This window comes from Ptychodera flava, chromosome 18, assembly GCF_041260155.1.
Source record: "Ptychodera flava strain L36383 chromosome 18, AS_Pfla_20210202, whole genome shotgun sequence".
Taxonomy (NCBI): domain Eukaryota; kingdom Metazoa; phylum Hemichordata; class Enteropneusta; family Ptychoderidae; genus Ptychodera; species Ptychodera flava.
In genome coordinates this window covers 23,162,815-23,180,284 of record NC_091945.1, presented here as the reverse complement: position 1 = coordinate 23,180,284, position 17,470 = coordinate 23,162,815, and the positions used below count along the sequence as shown (strand labels likewise).

Genomic DNA, 17,470 nt, shown 5'->3' with positions numbered 1-17,470 from the left:
AAGTATACACAAAACTAAATTTCTTTTCTCAATATAGTGACCACATTATAATATCATGCTATTACGCACATGATTCTTGGACATGCGGAATTTCATTATACGCTAAGTTTCGAGATACTTAGGTGTACTCCGATATTCTCTATGTGTTATTTACGTAAGACCGTTGGCCTCTGTCGTACAGGGAAGCGTCAAGTAAATTTCATTCATTTCATAATTTTTTGCAAGGAAGATGTCCATCTTACGATTTTTAAGTCCAACACCTACAAATATCAGGAAATAAATGCTGCTGAACTATACTGCTACAATGCGCAGGTTGAATTTGCGTCCCTATGCATTGCTGACACGCTTATCCGACCGAATTCGCAGGCGACGGTACGTAATCTACGGAAAGACCATTCCTTTGACACTACTTTTTGACTTTGCTGATAAAAATGGACTTTAAAAGGTGAGAAATACTGAAGCTATCAACAAAATATGGGGATTTATTTATGCAGCGGAGTTATTATCCAAGATGGCTAATATCATTCCTTTGGTCTATATATAGACCTAGCACACACTCTCTCAGTTTATGTATATTATATGTTTTAATCATCAGAACACGTTAAGATAGAATGCGCCTCGGTTACAGGCAGACAAATTCTTTTCAGGTCTACCACTTTCGGGAGCTTATTTTGTAGCTCTTAAAAACACTAAAGTTTGCCATGGTCTAAGTAATGTTTTAAGGGGGTGCTGTACCCAACACAGCGTATTTTGCTCAAAAAACAATCACTTTTTGCAAACATTCATTAAATTTTAATTGAGTTGTTAACCCCAGATTAAAATATTGATTGGGTTCACCTTTTAGCTTGTTAAGCAGTCGTAAGTTCCTTAATAAAAAAGTGTTAATTTACACAAATGTGTGCAAATCGCCTGATTTCCTGGCTTCTTTTTTCTCCAAATTTCAAGATTTCCAAAGAATTTAACTCTACTCTGGCTGGGTCAAAGTTTCTGAAATGTTCACATTCTTCAAATTGTATATAAAACAACGACTGTTTTGTTTGACAATAACATTCTTAGATTTTGAATAAGGGGCATGTTAATTTTACTTATCCTGATTTTGATCACTTTTTTGAGTGTTAGTCTTTCAACCCATGCCATTTTAGAATGAGGATAGATAATGAAAAATAAAATAATATCTTTTTTCTACATATACCCTTCTTCCAAGTGAAATATTACATTTCAGAAAATAGCGTCGTTTTAGACTTAAATGAATTTTTATCATTAATACCACAAATTGAGGTTTTCTACCCCAAATATACACCCACTTCATACTTCGATTAAGCTACTGCTACTATATTGAACTTTAGAATCTCTGCTTTTGGAAAATATATAGTATAAGTATGAGGGGAAGGGGTTCCTTGTCATCTTTGATGAGAACTATAATTGCTTTCCTTATTAGGGCTATATAGTGATATATGAGGATTGACGCGACTGAAGCTGAATAATCTACCATGTGCATTGAAGACACTGAAAACAGGAGTCAGTGTCGTTGAGCAATTTTAGATCAGCTAAGTACTGATTTGCATATTTAATGAACTTTATCAATGTGGAATTTTATAATCAAAGGTCAACCAAAGTTCATGAAACTTAGCGTGTATATTGACGAGACTATGAAAAGTAGTAGTCAAAGGCTTTTTGAAGTTTTAAGTCAACTAATTGGTAGCTTGCATATTTAATTAGCTTCACACTTCGGCATAACTTTAAGGACTGCAGATACTTAAAAGGCACATAAGATGATGATACAATGATATGACAGCAGTTGAAGAACTTTAGCGCTTTCATTTTTATCTGATTACTAATTTGTGACGTAAACAATTTTTTCAATTGAAATTCATCACACGGTGAATATTGCTTGTAATGTTGATCATCACAATTTAAATGATTCAGTGTCAATTTATGGACAACTGCAACATACACTGAAGCATGGGGGCAATGTTAGTTCATATCTGGTTATTAGATTGTGATTCGTCCTAATATGTAAATATTTTAAATACTAAGGCTGTTTTTAACATCATTGCAAGAAACGTATAGCTATTGGAATGGCACTTCCATACATGTGATTAATATTGAATGCTTTCGAGTGTATCATTACATTGGGTGAAAAGCTCGTAAAAGCACTTTTTTTGAAAGTAAAAACATTAAATATACTAAGTAGTCTACCACTGTCAAAGAACTGCATTATTTAAAGTGTATGTGTGTGTCTGTATTTGTGCGTCTCTGTGTGAGTAAAATAATCGCAATCATACAATTCCATAATCCAATAACACTAGGTCAGAATTCGTAAGACAATAGTTGTAAACATAGACACAAAACAGCACAGAACAGAAAGTAAATAGAAGGTACACAAACAAAGTCATATTCATGAAAGAAATATATATATGGACCTCTGGCCAGAAGACCAAGAAGTGATGTCAGTTATGAGTGTTGTTTCCCAATAAAATGTCTCGTGCAGTTGTCTGGGTTGATGGACTAGCCACGAGGTGCCTGCATGATCAAATAGACAGTTCATCGTAAAACACGAGGTGCCTGCATGAACAACTGAAAAGGTAATCGTTGCGACAACTTATTGGTTCAAAGAGAACAAAAGCTTTGTGTACACCTGAAATAAGCCCTGCATTCCCGGGACCTTCATTTTACCACTCAGTTTTGTATAGCACACTACATTACAAGCAGCGTGATCACAAAGAAAGCTTGCATTTCCTTTAAGAGTAATGAAAGTCGGGGATTTGAAACTTTCTGAGTTGGGCTGCTTTCAAGAACTGGTCACCAAACTCTCTATTCGTCTTGATGTTCCTCGTTATATTGGCGGTGATTATAGAGATTTATTAGAGAGACTCGGAGTTCCGGACGCGATAACTGCTTTCCTAGCGATAACTGGGTCGCCGACGAGGAAAGGTTTGGAACATGTCGGCAGCAAAGTGACAGTGTTTCGACTGGTAATCGTTCTCAGAGAGCTAGAAAGGGACGACTGCATTGAAGATGTGGAAATCGTCTTGTGGCGCAATCTGTGCGACGAAAATGGAGGTTTGTAAACAGTTACTGTATACAACGTCACACACACACAAATAGAAAGGGTGGTGTATTCTGTTGACAACAAAGCCCAAGGCTTTTGGAGGAATTCCCCCTTTCACTTAAGCAGTTCCGGCTTCCTCTGTTGACGCGGGGATCTACGCTAACTGACAATCGATTTCCTACGACACAAAATCAAAAAGCATTACGTTCAAAACACTTGACCGTATTTGCACTTTCCTGGAAAGTTCAAGTTCTCCAATTCCAAAGATATGGGGCAAAGTGGCATTTCTTGGTGAATTTGCTTCAAGTTTAACCTAAAAGAGCCAGATTACAGTATATGACTTGTTTAAGGTAGAATGCGCCTCTGGGACATATATTCAGACTCTCAAACATTTAAAATTCTTTTGTGGGGCTTATTTTGAAGCTCTTGGAGTAAGTTAACTTTTCGCCGGTTTAGTTTTGTGTAAAAAGGGAATTTAATTTTCCCCGTAGAGAAAGCACATGCACAGAGGCCAATTGGATTCCAAATATTGGTTAATACCTTTCTTTAGTTAAACAAATTTAGACGGTGACCTCTGATTTTTAGTCTTGATTTTGAAATCTAGAGATAGGTTAAAATTGTAAAGCGAATTTCGCCAAAGTTTGAAGTCTTGCATTTTCGAGCTAACCAGTTAATACACGAATAGATCAAAACTTGAATAGATAACTATACGCAGTATGCCTTTCACCTCGAAGTTACGCAATTTTAGCCTACATTCACCCAACATAATCAGCAGTGTGTAGGGCCAGAGGATTTGTGAAGAAAACATTTATCTATGAATGACATCCCTCTCAGAGATACAAAGAATATTTTTGGTGTAAAAAAGCTAAATACATGAATAATGAAATTAAAATCTCATGACAGCAAGAGTAAGATCACCATTTGCTGCTCATATAGGGTAATATTGATGATACCCTTGCCTTCGGCTCGGGCATCAACAACATTACCATTGTAACCATCATTCACTTGGTAAGACAATAAAATGTATTCCAGGCCTGTCAAAGTTGCTATCATGTATTATTCTTAAACTGGATCGAATGTTTACTGTCAGGAATGCAGAATGTAGAATGTAGAAGTCTTTGAGCGTAAATGACTACTTTATTGATTGCCATGGGCTTCAAGACAAAAGCAAGATCTGGACCAAAGTTGAACAACGATGTACATTTTAATTCTACAATACGCTTTATTGAATTTACTGGTAGTTTATACTGTGATACAGTAGGGCCACTTATAGGTTGTACCGTAGGACGTTACATATGGCCATTTGTCTCGGAGACTGAAAGACATATTCAGAATTCATACAACTTAGAGAGTAGCAATGTTATATATAAGCCTTCCCTCACCACGTTTTTTCCCGACGAGACCCTTGCTTAATCTCAATTTTGTTACTTGAAACGGCATTTGCAATGGCAAAAACATTTGCAGATTTTCTGATACATGTGAACAAACTAAGTGAAAATGGCACTTTTTCTTGCAGGTAACCAGAATCTTCATGTAGATGGTATTCTGGAACTCAAAGAGAATGACCGTTTTTCCAACAGAGACAATGGTTTGTATTCGATAAAAATATTTTATGTTGCATAAGTACAACAGACATATGTTATCGCTATATAAGAACATATGAGTACAGACTGATAGGGGTTTCTATCGTGCGAAAAACAAATAAGAGAGAATCGTCGGATAAGACATAGTTAAAAGTAAAATCCCACCACTCTGGGTTCATTTTAAACATTACATCCGAACACGATTGGAACTAAATTTGGGATATTAATTGGATTGTGAAGTAAGGTCGTTTTAACCTGGAAATGTAAGCTCATCTGCTTTTCTTTTTAAGTTACACACTTGTTTTTATGAGTAAATTGTAATATTGCAACATTCAGCTATATGGCACCAAATTTTTTTTCTCAAAATTGAGAAATTTGAAAAATATGAAGATTTAATTATCCCAAATTAGTTCCAATATAAGTTCTTGGAGTAAGTAAAATTTTATTTGGCTTAGTTTTGTGAAAATTGGGAATTTATTTTTTCTCCGTAGAGACAACACAGAAATAGCGTCCATTTTGAATTTTAAATCGGTAAATATTGGTTATTCATTTCTTTAGTATCGAAACTCGAACGGTGACCCCTGATTTTTACAGAGAATGGTTGAAAGTTTGCTTGTGGAGAATTTGAGCAAAAGTTTAAGTCTCATTTTCGAGGTGAGAATAGATAACCATGCAATGTGCCTTTTACCAACAAGTTACGCTTTTGACCTACGAATTATAGAACAAATGGGATGCTGTACATTAAACCAGCGGAACAAGCAGTATGTGAGACCAGAAGATGGGTAAAGAAAATATTTATCTATTCAAAACGTTCCTTTTACAGATAGAAAGTGTGTGTTCGGTGTTAAGATTCTAAGACAAGAACTTGACCTTTTTAATCTAACAATTCCCTGGTGGTAAATAAGCTCAGAACCCCCGTAAATTATACATTTTCTGAAAGCCTAGATATAGGGAAACATTTTGGTTACCACGGTATTACCATAGTTAACATAACTATCACATGACAGGTAATTTGCATAACCCTTAAAAAATCGGATTTCCCTATGTTTTGTTTCAGTGCTTGGAGATATAAAGCTGAAATTTGTGTGAATGCAAGCTGATGAAAAGATCTTCCAAAGTATGCCTCAGAATTTTTTTTAATCTTCTAAAACAATTTTTACGCCAGAAAAACTTCCAGAACGGTGAATTTAACCCCAGTTGATTTCTTAAAAATTGTGCTAAAAAAAAAACTAAGCAAAATATAAAAGAATCTGAGACACACTTTGAAGGAGCGTTGTGACAGCTTGCATTCTAGAAAATTTTAATCAGATGGTTTGGATCATTAAGACAAAACATAGGGAAAACCGATTTTTGAAAGGTTATGCAAATTACCTGCCACGTGATAGTTATGTAAATAATGGTGACACTGTGGTACCAAAATGTTACCCTTTAACTAGGATTTCAGAAAATGTATAATTTACGGGGTTCTAAGCTTATTATCCACCAGAGAATTGTTAGCTTAAAAAGGTCAATTTGTCTTGGAACCTTAAAAATTAAATGTATGAATAATAAATTATTAAAAACTCATGATTCTTATAGTAGGATGATCATTTGTTGCGCATACAGGGTAATATTGATGATACCCTTGCCTTCGGCTCGGGCATCATCAATATTACCACTATAAGCACCATCCACTTGGCAGACAATAAAATGTATTGAATTTCCGGGCCTGCCAAAGTTTCTATTACGTATTATTATTTAATCGGATCGAGTGCGTCGGGTCAGAAATGTAGTGGTTTTCGGGCGTAAATGAGGAAATAACCTATTTATTGATTGGGCTTCAAAAGAGGGCAGGTTTGAATCAAGGATGAACGACGATGTACATTTTATGGTACGTTTTATTGAATTTCCTGGCTGTGTATACTATGATACAGTAGCGCAAGTTTTTGGTTTTTGCGTACGACGTAACGTACACCAGCAGTCAGCCATTTGTCTCGGAGACCGAACGACACATTCAAAAGTCACACAACTCAGACAGTAGCCATATGTATATCAGAGCGTTCATTTGCCACGTTTTTCCCACTGAGACCGTGGCTTAATCTCAACTTTGTTACCTTAAAATACATTATTAGAGTCAAATAATTTCACAGAAGTTCTGAAACAGGTGATCAAACGGAGTAAAATGAAAATCTTTCTTGCAGGTAATCAGAATGTCAATATAGATGGTTTTACGGACCTCAAGGAGGATGTCCCCTTTTTCAACAAAGACAATGGTTTGTACTCCATAAATATTCTATTGTTATTTAAGTACACTAAACATATTTTATAAGAACATATAGGTTCTAAAAGGTATGGCGAGACAGACAGGCTGATACAGATTTATGTTGTGCAAAAACCAATTAGTGAGAAGAAGTGTCATAACGGAATCAAAAGTCATCAAAACCAATAAGTGAGTCCTAGTGGTTCTATTACATCCTTCCTCCTATCAACTTTCCCTATACTACTTTAGTCGATACAATTAATCAACGTCTGTTCACAGCCCCGCAAGGGTTAACAACATTAAGTTTAATTAAGTAAAATTCGACATTTAATGCCCATGTAACAGACATGAAAAGTTAGCTACTATCAACATGGCAAGCTTAATACATGTTTATGAGAGTTCTAATCAAGTTTCTTAATATTTCAAGTCTAGTTAAACCCTACAAGCAAATATAATGCAATATCAGTGACTGAGAGACGGTGAAAATGAAAACAGAATCAACTTTAAAAATTATCTTCTTACTTCTTTTCCAGGTTTGTGCGACGTGAACGAACAAGAGTGGACTCAGCTGCTTAAGCTAGTCCACCAGCTAATCGTTTTGCCAGTGATAACTTTTGTGTATAATGGTACCTTATTCTTGACACGAAACATCCTCAACGGGGTCGACTATTACATTGGTTTTGTTACCAAAGAGAGCTATATTCTCTTGCAAGCCCTGTACAAAAACTTCGAAACAATAGCAATCAAATACTTGATTCGAGGACGCACTGACGATGGTTTCGTCTCCTTCTGGTTGATGTCACTGAGCGTGGTGGAGAGGTTCGTTCTACTTTTCCTTGTCTTCAACGATATCGTGTTGTTGACACCTTTCTGGGAGACCGGCCACACATTCAGTCTGTTGGAACACCTCGTGGTTGCCCTCCCTGTGTATATTTCATGGTTTATGGAGCCGAGGATGTCTAGGCTGCACGAGACAACCCTAGAGAAGACAGCTTGGATCCAACTGAAAGAGGTAGGCTAAAGAAATAACTCATTTTATCATCACCATATCCTTTAATGGTGATTTGGTATTTTAGCATAAAAAGGTGAAGTGTATAGGACTGCATTACTTACACGTCAGAGCGCATGTCTTTGGTGCTTGAGGTATAATGAGCTAAGGGGGACAAATATTTAGACTCTCAAACTTCTACACTTTTTTTTTGATCCAGGACTTGAGGGGCCTCATTGTAAAGGTGTTTGATGTAAGAAGATTTTTCGCGATTTAAGTTTTTCGAAAAGCGATTTTCTTTCTAATTTTGAAAGAGAATGTCTGAGAGATTCCTTGAAGAAAGTTTAAGCAAAAGTTCATGTCTTTCACTCTCAAAGTCACACTTATTTAACCGAAGCATAAGTAACTAAGCACACTTTTTCAACTGAAACATAAGTAACTAACTTTGGCATTTAATACCATGTCTTTCACTCTAATCTGACAGTTGAGATTACATGACTCTATGATTGATGATCGTTCGAACAGACAGTACATATGACATTCCATTTATTTAATTACGATACACAGCAAAGGATGAACGGATTACCTTTCATGTGTAACAAAAATGTAAAATGTTGCACAACAAACCGCTCGTATGGCAATCTTTGAAGATTTCATCACCATTTCCGTTTATATTCCGTTTTTGGTCGATCTGAAAGATTCATGACCTCGGACTTTAATCACTGAAGATAATATTGCACCATGACAAGTCATCCAAAAATAAAGTCCTACACAACAATGCCCAATTTAAGTTCGGTAAAAGAAAAATGGCATTGAAAGAAATTAAATACAAATACACTTCCAATGCTATGAATTGACTTCATTCTGCAAAAATAGTGATGCTTTCTCGTTTTTTTCTTTCTTAAAATTTCAGGAAATTGGCATGAAAGACGCTGATCAACACATATCACGACTCAGAGGGAGAGAGAAATCGGAAATGATCGAAATCCGAAATTCTCTGATGTGTTTGGTACCCCTGCAGTTTTCCGTCCTACTCGGCTGTTGTTACACCCTTTCGTGTGGAGGGGACAGGGCCACTCAGATTTGCTACCAGAATGCATTCTTCGTCAGCGTTGTTTGCCTCCATGTTGCCGATGTCTTCTACAGAGTGTTTGTGTTTGTGGCTTTTTATATAACCCTCAATCCGTCGAATAGATTTTACTTCAGTCCTGTGGAAATAGATATGGAAAAGAAATATATTCGAAGACAGATACATGCCAACTTCGATTGAGCAAAACACTGCGTCAGGTTCATGATTGTATAATTGATTGCGAAACATGTACATCGTAATAGTCACCTCGAAACGGAAACAAACATAATAACGTTATATTTGCATGAACAGGAAAAAGGAGAGACAATTTTCAAGTGAGTAATTTATTTCAAATGACAATAAAAAAGCAAAATTCCGAGATCAAATTAAGAGCTTACCAAACCAATCACAGAAAATGTATAGTCAACACGATTGGAACTAATTTGGGATAATTGGATTTTCATAATCTTTAAATTTCTCAAACGTTTTAGGGTCCAGATAGTTTAATGTTGCAATAATACAAATTACTTATAATTATAAAAACGAGTGTGTAATGTAAAAAGAAAAGCAGATGAGATCACATTTACTTTACCATTCAATTATCCCAAAATTGTTCCAATCGTGTTAATCATATATCAAGGCTCATTTCAAAACGGTTTCTAGCGTGACATTTTATTGTTGTGTCTTGCTGCTGCCATTTAAACAGTATTCAAAAGTTATGGGATATAATACTTTGTACAATTTTGAAATTACTTCTAGATTAGATAAGTTGGAAGCTGGCATGTCTAATCTTAGAGCATATCGATGGTATGGTGTCATTGAATGTCCTGGAAATTTAAAGCTAACTAAAAGCCACAAGTCTTATGGGAAACACCACATGTATATCGCCACTGCTATTCGTGCCAGTATTTAACCCGAATTATGAATTTTTGCATAGATCGGTCGATTAAGCCAAATTATTTGAGAAAAAGAATCAGTGGGATAACTTCAACTTAGAAGAATTCAAAAATACTATGATGATAAATATTTTGCAAATTACTAAAGCAAATGCGCACATGTCTACGTTTTTCATATTTATTAAACAGATTTTTTTGAACACAGGTTTATAATCACGATGTATTACGTTATAGGGAGTGGTAAGGGAACTCTTTAATGATGTACGATGTTTTCGATATGTTGGATTTCACAAAGGATTGAAAAATGATATGGATCGAGACATGCAACACAAGAAAAGCAACCGTTGTCAAAAACTCATCTTTTATTGTGTGCATCGCCAATCCAATGATGCTTTTGTAATAAAATCGTTTCTCTGCATTGAAAATGGGACAATCTCTGGCCATCCTGTTAACTTCTCACATGTTCCAGTTTCAGAGTTAGCGCTATCTTCGTCACCGTGTAGAAATGACAAAGTGTCTTCTTCCGGAACATCAGATCTGTTCGTTGCCGTGACATTGGACTACAGTGTTTGCAGTTTGTTGAGCAAAAAAGTCGTCCAATAATGAAACCTCATAGATTTTAGTCTTGCAACATCGGCGCACTTATACGGATTTACAAGCACGAATCAATGACGACTTAAAGGCCCAGTGACTGTAGCTCTTGGCAAGCTAAGTATTTAAAAAAAGCTGTTTCACGTATTGACTTCATTTCCTTTGGCTACTCCCAACAGCATAATATTGAAACGCAAAGCTAGTCGCTTTAGCATATCGAGAGTGCGATTTACATCACTGTATACTTGATAATTGAATGCAGGTCCGGACCTAAAATAAATTATGAACAATAACAATGTATGTCATGCTCATACAGTCCATGTTGACAAACCAGATACTTGGTATTCAGACAAGCTGTGGGAGGTACATGTTTACCAAGATACTGTCGCTGATATGTGGAACAAACAGTGCGAAAATAGAAAATTGCAGTTACTGGGCCTTTAATACAAAGCGACTGCTGAAGAGGATGCATCCACGAAGCATACACTAATTACCGATCGTCATTCTACAATCATTTGATGCAAGCCACGTGCATAATAATATATGAGCGTCCTAGGTCTCCCATGTCGACGTGGTAACCTTTCACACATATATTTAAGACCAGCAGCTTTCTCGATACTTTACCATAGAAAGGGTTGTCATTAGAATGACTAAAGTTCTTTGGCCACGTGATTGATTACATTCATGAAAAGGGTTCCTTGTTGGCTTATCTTGGCCTGAAGGTAAAGTCTATTATGAGTTAGAGTATAGACATTCTCTACTGTCTATGGTTAGAGGTCGAATAGGCGGTAGAGATCGCGCTCTAGATTTCAGTGAGAACTGATATCATGCGGAAAGTTGAGAGTGGCATCGTTATTCTAAAGATAGAAAATGAGGTCATCGGATCATTTGTGCATTATGACTAAACCGGGGAAACCTTATAGCTACACAGAGGAAAAAGCGCTGACTAGCAGCTTTTTAAAAAGTAAATGAGAAGGAAGTCTCTGCACCTGACATGAGACTCAAGACATACCCGTTGTTTTCTACGGGTACACGGAAGCAAATGCATAGTGTGAACTATGTGCGATCAAATCGAGGGCAATACAAACACTGAGAGTGGAAAAATTAATGCAGGGAAAACAAAAAAATTTATTCAACTCGTCGTAGCGGGACTTTCCCTTCAAAAATTACTTACCTGTTGCTCTATCGAACTATCTCTGCTTCTTCCAACTCATTGTAGCCTCGCTTGACTCATTTAGCTGGTCAAATCTGTCTGTTGTCCCAGAGCCGAAAGTCTTCGCTCTCGGCATTGTTGAGTTACCTTACACGATTTCAATTTATTTTTACAAATGACATTATTCTCATACTGCCACACAGCGAATCCGTTGATCTCGATTCGAGGACAAGGCTTTCGCATCGTTGCTTGCTACACAACCTCTTTGCTAGACATGCCAGTGCAGAGGCTTTAGTTTTATACTAAAACCTCGCGTTTAAGTTATTACATATGTGTATATACGGTGTAGAGATTATCTTTGCGTGTGCCAGCTTACTAACCGTTTATTAGGTCTAAATCCACGAAAACAGTGACAGTGTTGCCTTTTTTACCAAACCATTAAACACACTCAAAATATACATTGGTATGGAAAGCTTTCAGGAAACTTTTCAACATGTAAACTTAATGATGTGTGAAATTCATTAAAACTTCCTTGTTGCACAGCAGTTGCCTTTTCGATCGATGTTTCCCGTAGTCTGCTATATACTGCCAAAGTCTGATGGGGCCTATATGTACCAGTGAGTCCGAGATCTGTAATAATGTGAGACACAAAATCTTTGACGAAGACAGGTTGTCAAAATTCTGATGTTGAATGTTTATCCTTTAGAGATGTGATACGCTTCTTTATCGAAATAGGCAGAGCATGATTTCTTATTTGCTCTACTACATCTCTTGTCGTAAAGAGCACATTACATGGCCAAAGATGAAAAAATACACTTTGCTTTCTACCAGTTGTCAGTCAATATTCATTCATTGCACTTGTTAAATATCAATATCCTTGTATCTCTTGGTGACTCATTAACGAACTGTGCACCTGAATGTGGCTCGGTGAATGCACTGTATTCGTAATTAGGGACCGTTCAGTTTTTACGGCCGGGGGGGGGCGGCAAAATCCAGGGGGGGGTCATCATAATTTTGGAATCCGCGAAGGGGGGGTCATCACTTTTTCACTGGTAGGAAAGGGGGGGTCACCACATTTTCAAAAACATAATACGTACAATAAAGTTCACTTTATGCCATGGCCATGATCGACCCTCTTTACCGGCGGGCCGCCTTCGGCGGCCCACTACAATAAATATACTTTATGTATTACCCATGACCCTCTTAACGGGCAGACGCCTTTGGTGGCCCACTTCAATTAGGTTTACTTCATGCAATGGCCATGATCAACCCTCTTTACCGGCGGGCCGCCTTCGGCGGCCCACTACAATAAATATACTTTATGTATTACCCATGACCCTCTTAACGGGCAGACGCCTTTGGTGGCCCACTCCAATTAGGTTTACTTCATGCAATGGCCATGATCGACCCTCTTTACCGGCGGGCCGCCTGCGGCGGCCCACTACAATAAATTGACTTTATTGTAATACCCCATGATCATCTTAACGGCCGGACGCCTTCAGCGGCCCTGTTCAGTAAACTTTACTTCGTGCAATGGCCATGATCGACCCTATTTTTACCAGCGGCCACCTTTGGTTGCCCACTAGAATAAAGTTGACTTTACGTAATGGCCCATGACCATCTTAACCGGAGGGCTGCCTTTGGCGAACCACTCCAATAAAGTTTACTTTATACAATGTCCATGGACATAAGTTGTCTATGGAAATGAAGTTATAAATTGCCTTACAGTCGTCCTAATTAACAGACGTTTGCATGGATGTGGCTGACAAGTTTGTGCACTGGCATCTCTGCTACACGAATAAAGTGCGCCGCGTACTGGAGTTCAAATCCAAACTGTGCGAGTAAATTTGACTTATGGGTTTTGGTTATTTTTCAGCGGGGGGGGGGGGGGGTCATCAAATTTTTTCGTTTGACAAAGGGGGGGGTCATGATTTTTTCGCGAAAAATGGAGGGGGGGTCTATGTTTTTTTGAACACCGGCGACAAGATTTTGCCGGCCCCCCCCCCGGCCGTAAAACTGAACGGTCCCTTATGTCGACCCGACAAGCGTATGCTTGTGCGTATTGTATTGTCAATTTTTGTCGCCTTTATAAAATGTACTCCAGTCAATTTCTTTCAGATTTTTGCCAAAATTTTGATAAATAATTGTAGTCAATGAAATTTTATGTCCATTTGGTCCAAAATTATCGAAAAAATTACAGAAATCTTCATAAAAAATTGGTAAAATGTACATCCAAATTTTAGTAGGCAAAAATTACAGCACTCAAAGGGTTAAATCATGGCTACCAACAACGAAGTCACCATGTAACACAGTAATTGATTAACCAAAGGAGTATTTGCGGCTGACATTTGCAGGAGGTCAGAAAAATAGAACAAGCAACAGTTGGAAAAAGCTATTTGATTTTGTAATTCCGTATTGCATTCCGTGTATGATTGATTTCATCGATGATAAATTCTTGATGAAGACTTCAAGGTCACTTCAATACCATCATTAATTTTTATATGAAACGTACTACTGAAAGCTCCCTTGAATGATAGGTCATATTATCTCGCCAGAAGAACATTGATACTCTTCGATCAAAAGTAATACATTACGGTGCGAAACGTGTAATTAGTAGGCCCATGTGTACTGAGACAAGCATAACCGAGCATATCGATCGCCGTGCATAACACCATGCTAACTACCCCCACCCTGACATGACATGTTTTTATCATTTATGACTTCAGGCACAATCAATCTGTTGCTACCATATATACGTAAATATACACGTACATACATACATACATACATACATACATACATACATACATACATACATACATACATACATACATACGTACGTGCGTGCGTGCGTGCGTGCGTGCGTGCGTGCGTACGTACGTACGTACATACATACATACATACATACATACATACATACATACATACATACATACATACATACAGCTAGGTGTACACATTATAAAATTACAGCGGAACCTTACGGATAAGGTGGTGACAGTCGGCACTACATTTTGTGCTGGTGGGAGGGGGCACTAAAATTCAGAGTGGGGCCCTGAAAATTTGGCTTACTTCGTAGGACCCGCGAAAAAAAGTCGATGAAATACTGTCTCTTCCGCCCCTCCCCTGCCATTAATATTGTTCGTTCTCTCAGTGGATATGGTAAATCTGAAGTCGTATCGTGTTTACCAATAGCAGGGGATTCTTATCTAATTTGGCCAACTTGTCTCCTGATCCTTTTTACATCCATGTTATTTTACAACATTTTAAAGGATTTGTTTCAGATTGTCAAGTCATATACACATAAATCGAGTGTAAGTTACAAATTGGTTTACGAATTTCGAAATTCACGGTACTTCTATTTTATTGATGTACACTTTTTATTCATATATCAAGAATCGAAAGTTTTTAAAACCAAATGACATCTATACGTTACAGCATAGGCCCGGTAAATTTTGAATGATTAGCCATCATTTTGCTCTGTTCTGTCCTGCCGTTATTGCAGCGAAAGGCTTAAAAGCGAGACCTGTTCCGCAAATACACCAGCCTTTGACACTTAAATATGTAAATAACACAGTACCTAATCAGAACCGGGGTGTGGCATTTGTACCGGACGAGAAAGCAAGACATCACTGTACATCAAATCTGATTACAAAGGTAGGACCTTGGTACATATCATTCCGCCAAACTCATTATTCATCCTACTGGACATCATTGTGTTTGTGCTTTTCGTTATAAGATGTGCGATAATGACACAACTCCATGCTTAGAGTGCAAACGTTATTGAAGTTTTTGCACTCGGGCTTGCGGTGTCTTCTGCTGTCCCCGAATGACTGTCCAGCTAAATGTGGAGACGGTCGCAAAATTCATTGCAAGTCCGAGTGCAAATACCCTGACTGCTGTCTCATCCTAAGGTTCTGCCATAATATGCTACATTCCAGTGGTATTGCAAAATTTCCAGCACTATTGACTTTTTACCAATGTTTAGAGCTCATATTTGCACATTGAATATCATGTGCTCTCTTTTGCACCAACGTCTACTTCACTTGCTAACATTCAAAACGGCCGTCACAGTTTCACCCATTTATGTTTATTCTAGTTTTATGCTGTTTTAGATTTATTTTAGTTTATGCTTCTTAACTATAATATACTAATTATGTATCCTCCAGCGTGTAAGAAACGTTTTAGACATTGGATGTGATTTTGCCTAATATTTAAGTCAAATATTCGTATTTCAACGGTTTAATCTGGTTCAATTCCTGCCTTCCCTTTACGCAGGCAATATCCTATAGTGTGATCACTTTCAACAGTGTTTCACTAGACAACTACCAATATGATAACCAGAATTTAAAACATCATAGTTTGTCTGCATACTTTTATTTTATTTGTAAGGTTAACACATGACGCAGTGTTTTTCTTTAGGTTATAATAAATGATACATGTAAACAATTTTGATTTAGGATTGCAATGAATTCTTATCTTAAAGGGATATAGTCGTCGGAACTGCGTTCGAAGGGCGTATAGGACCCATACGACGAATGGAAACACTGTATCCAAGGTACGATGGTGATTGATGAAAGTTAAAACGTGTCTATCATAATCTTCATCGTACAATTTAAATAATACAGCTATGATGACGAGGTGCAGATATCGTGCACGAATTCATTGTTTGTAAACACGAAACTCGCACAGGCACAGTTCCGACGACTGTTTCCCTTTAATGGATCAGCTGATCTCCTTTCCCGTGTTATTCAATAATCATTTTATATCACATTTCAACGGATCTTCCTTCGAAACTGTAAGCAATATATGGATAATGCATGCAAGTGTAAATTAAATTATTAGATATATTTTTTACCAACCCCTACTCCAAAACTGTCATCTTAAAGATGTAGTTTTCATGCATTTTATGCATGTGAATTCCATGTGTATGATTGATATGAGAGGATCTATAGACTTGTACTTGAACCACTTTCCTTAACCTGCAGTTTATTTAATATTCATTATATACATGTACATGTGAATTCTTTGTGTGTTTGACATGAAATTATTGAACCGTACTCCAGCAAACATTTGTGCAAACCGACTTGTACAGATTTCATTTTATTTATGTATATATATATATATATATATATATATATATATATATATATATATATATATATATATATATATATATATATATATAAAATATACACAAAATGTACACAAATAGCCATATATATATATATATATATATATATATATATATATATATATATATATATATATATACATATATATATATATATATATAACATGAACTGTGAAATCCAAGCGTTCAGTTGTCCGAGTGAACCAAACTATACCAACCCAATTTGTATAAATGTTTACCTATTATATGCCAATTTATGTGAGCTACGATATGCGTTTATTACAGCGGTGTATTTTTTCTGGTTTGCAACAAAGTGGCATTTTTTTGTCAACGTGTTGACATGTAAATGTATGTCTTGCATGACAGTCTTTTAGCTCACGTGTTCACACACGTGAGCTAATGTCGTAGCGATGTTTGTCTGTGTGTCCGTGTGTCCGTGTGTTGGACATTAAAGACGAATACGCGTCAATTCATAGAGGAAATATCGATAATATACAAATATCGACAAAAGTAGGATGTCATCAAAATATTGAAAATTAAATGAAAGGCCGAATAAAGACATATTCAGCACAACCTATTGAGCTTTTTTTTGTAAAAGTTTTCTTATCGATGTTAGGTTTGGGAACCATAAATTCCACCACCTAACAATTGACTGAAAAGAAATTAGTGGAGGGTAGAGCCATTCCGGATAGCATTCTACTTTATCAACTCTATTTGTGAGGTAACTGAATCAAGTGAACGGTTCGTTACACTACTGTACTAACT

The 17,470-nt window shown here is 36.9% G+C and overlaps 1 protein-coding gene across 1 annotated transcript; it reads left to right on the top strand.

Moving 5' to 3' along the window:
• The first annotated feature begins 2,604 nt into the window (after nucleotides 1–2,604).
• Nucleotides 2,605–10,252, top strand: LOC139117187 (uncharacterized). The gene is made up of 5 exons (XM_070680078.1): nucleotides 2,605–3,063; nucleotides 4,569–4,640; nucleotides 6,816–6,887; nucleotides 7,408–7,886; nucleotides 8,776–10,252. Exons 1-5 carry the CDS (start codon nucleotides 2,751–2,753, stop codon nucleotides 9,130–9,132), a joined length of 1,293 nt encoding a protein of 430 aa, XP_070536179.1. The 5' UTR covers nucleotides 2,605–2,750; the 3' UTR covers nucleotides 9,133–10,252.
• The last annotated feature ends 7,218 nt before the right edge of the window (nucleotides 10,253–17,470 follow it).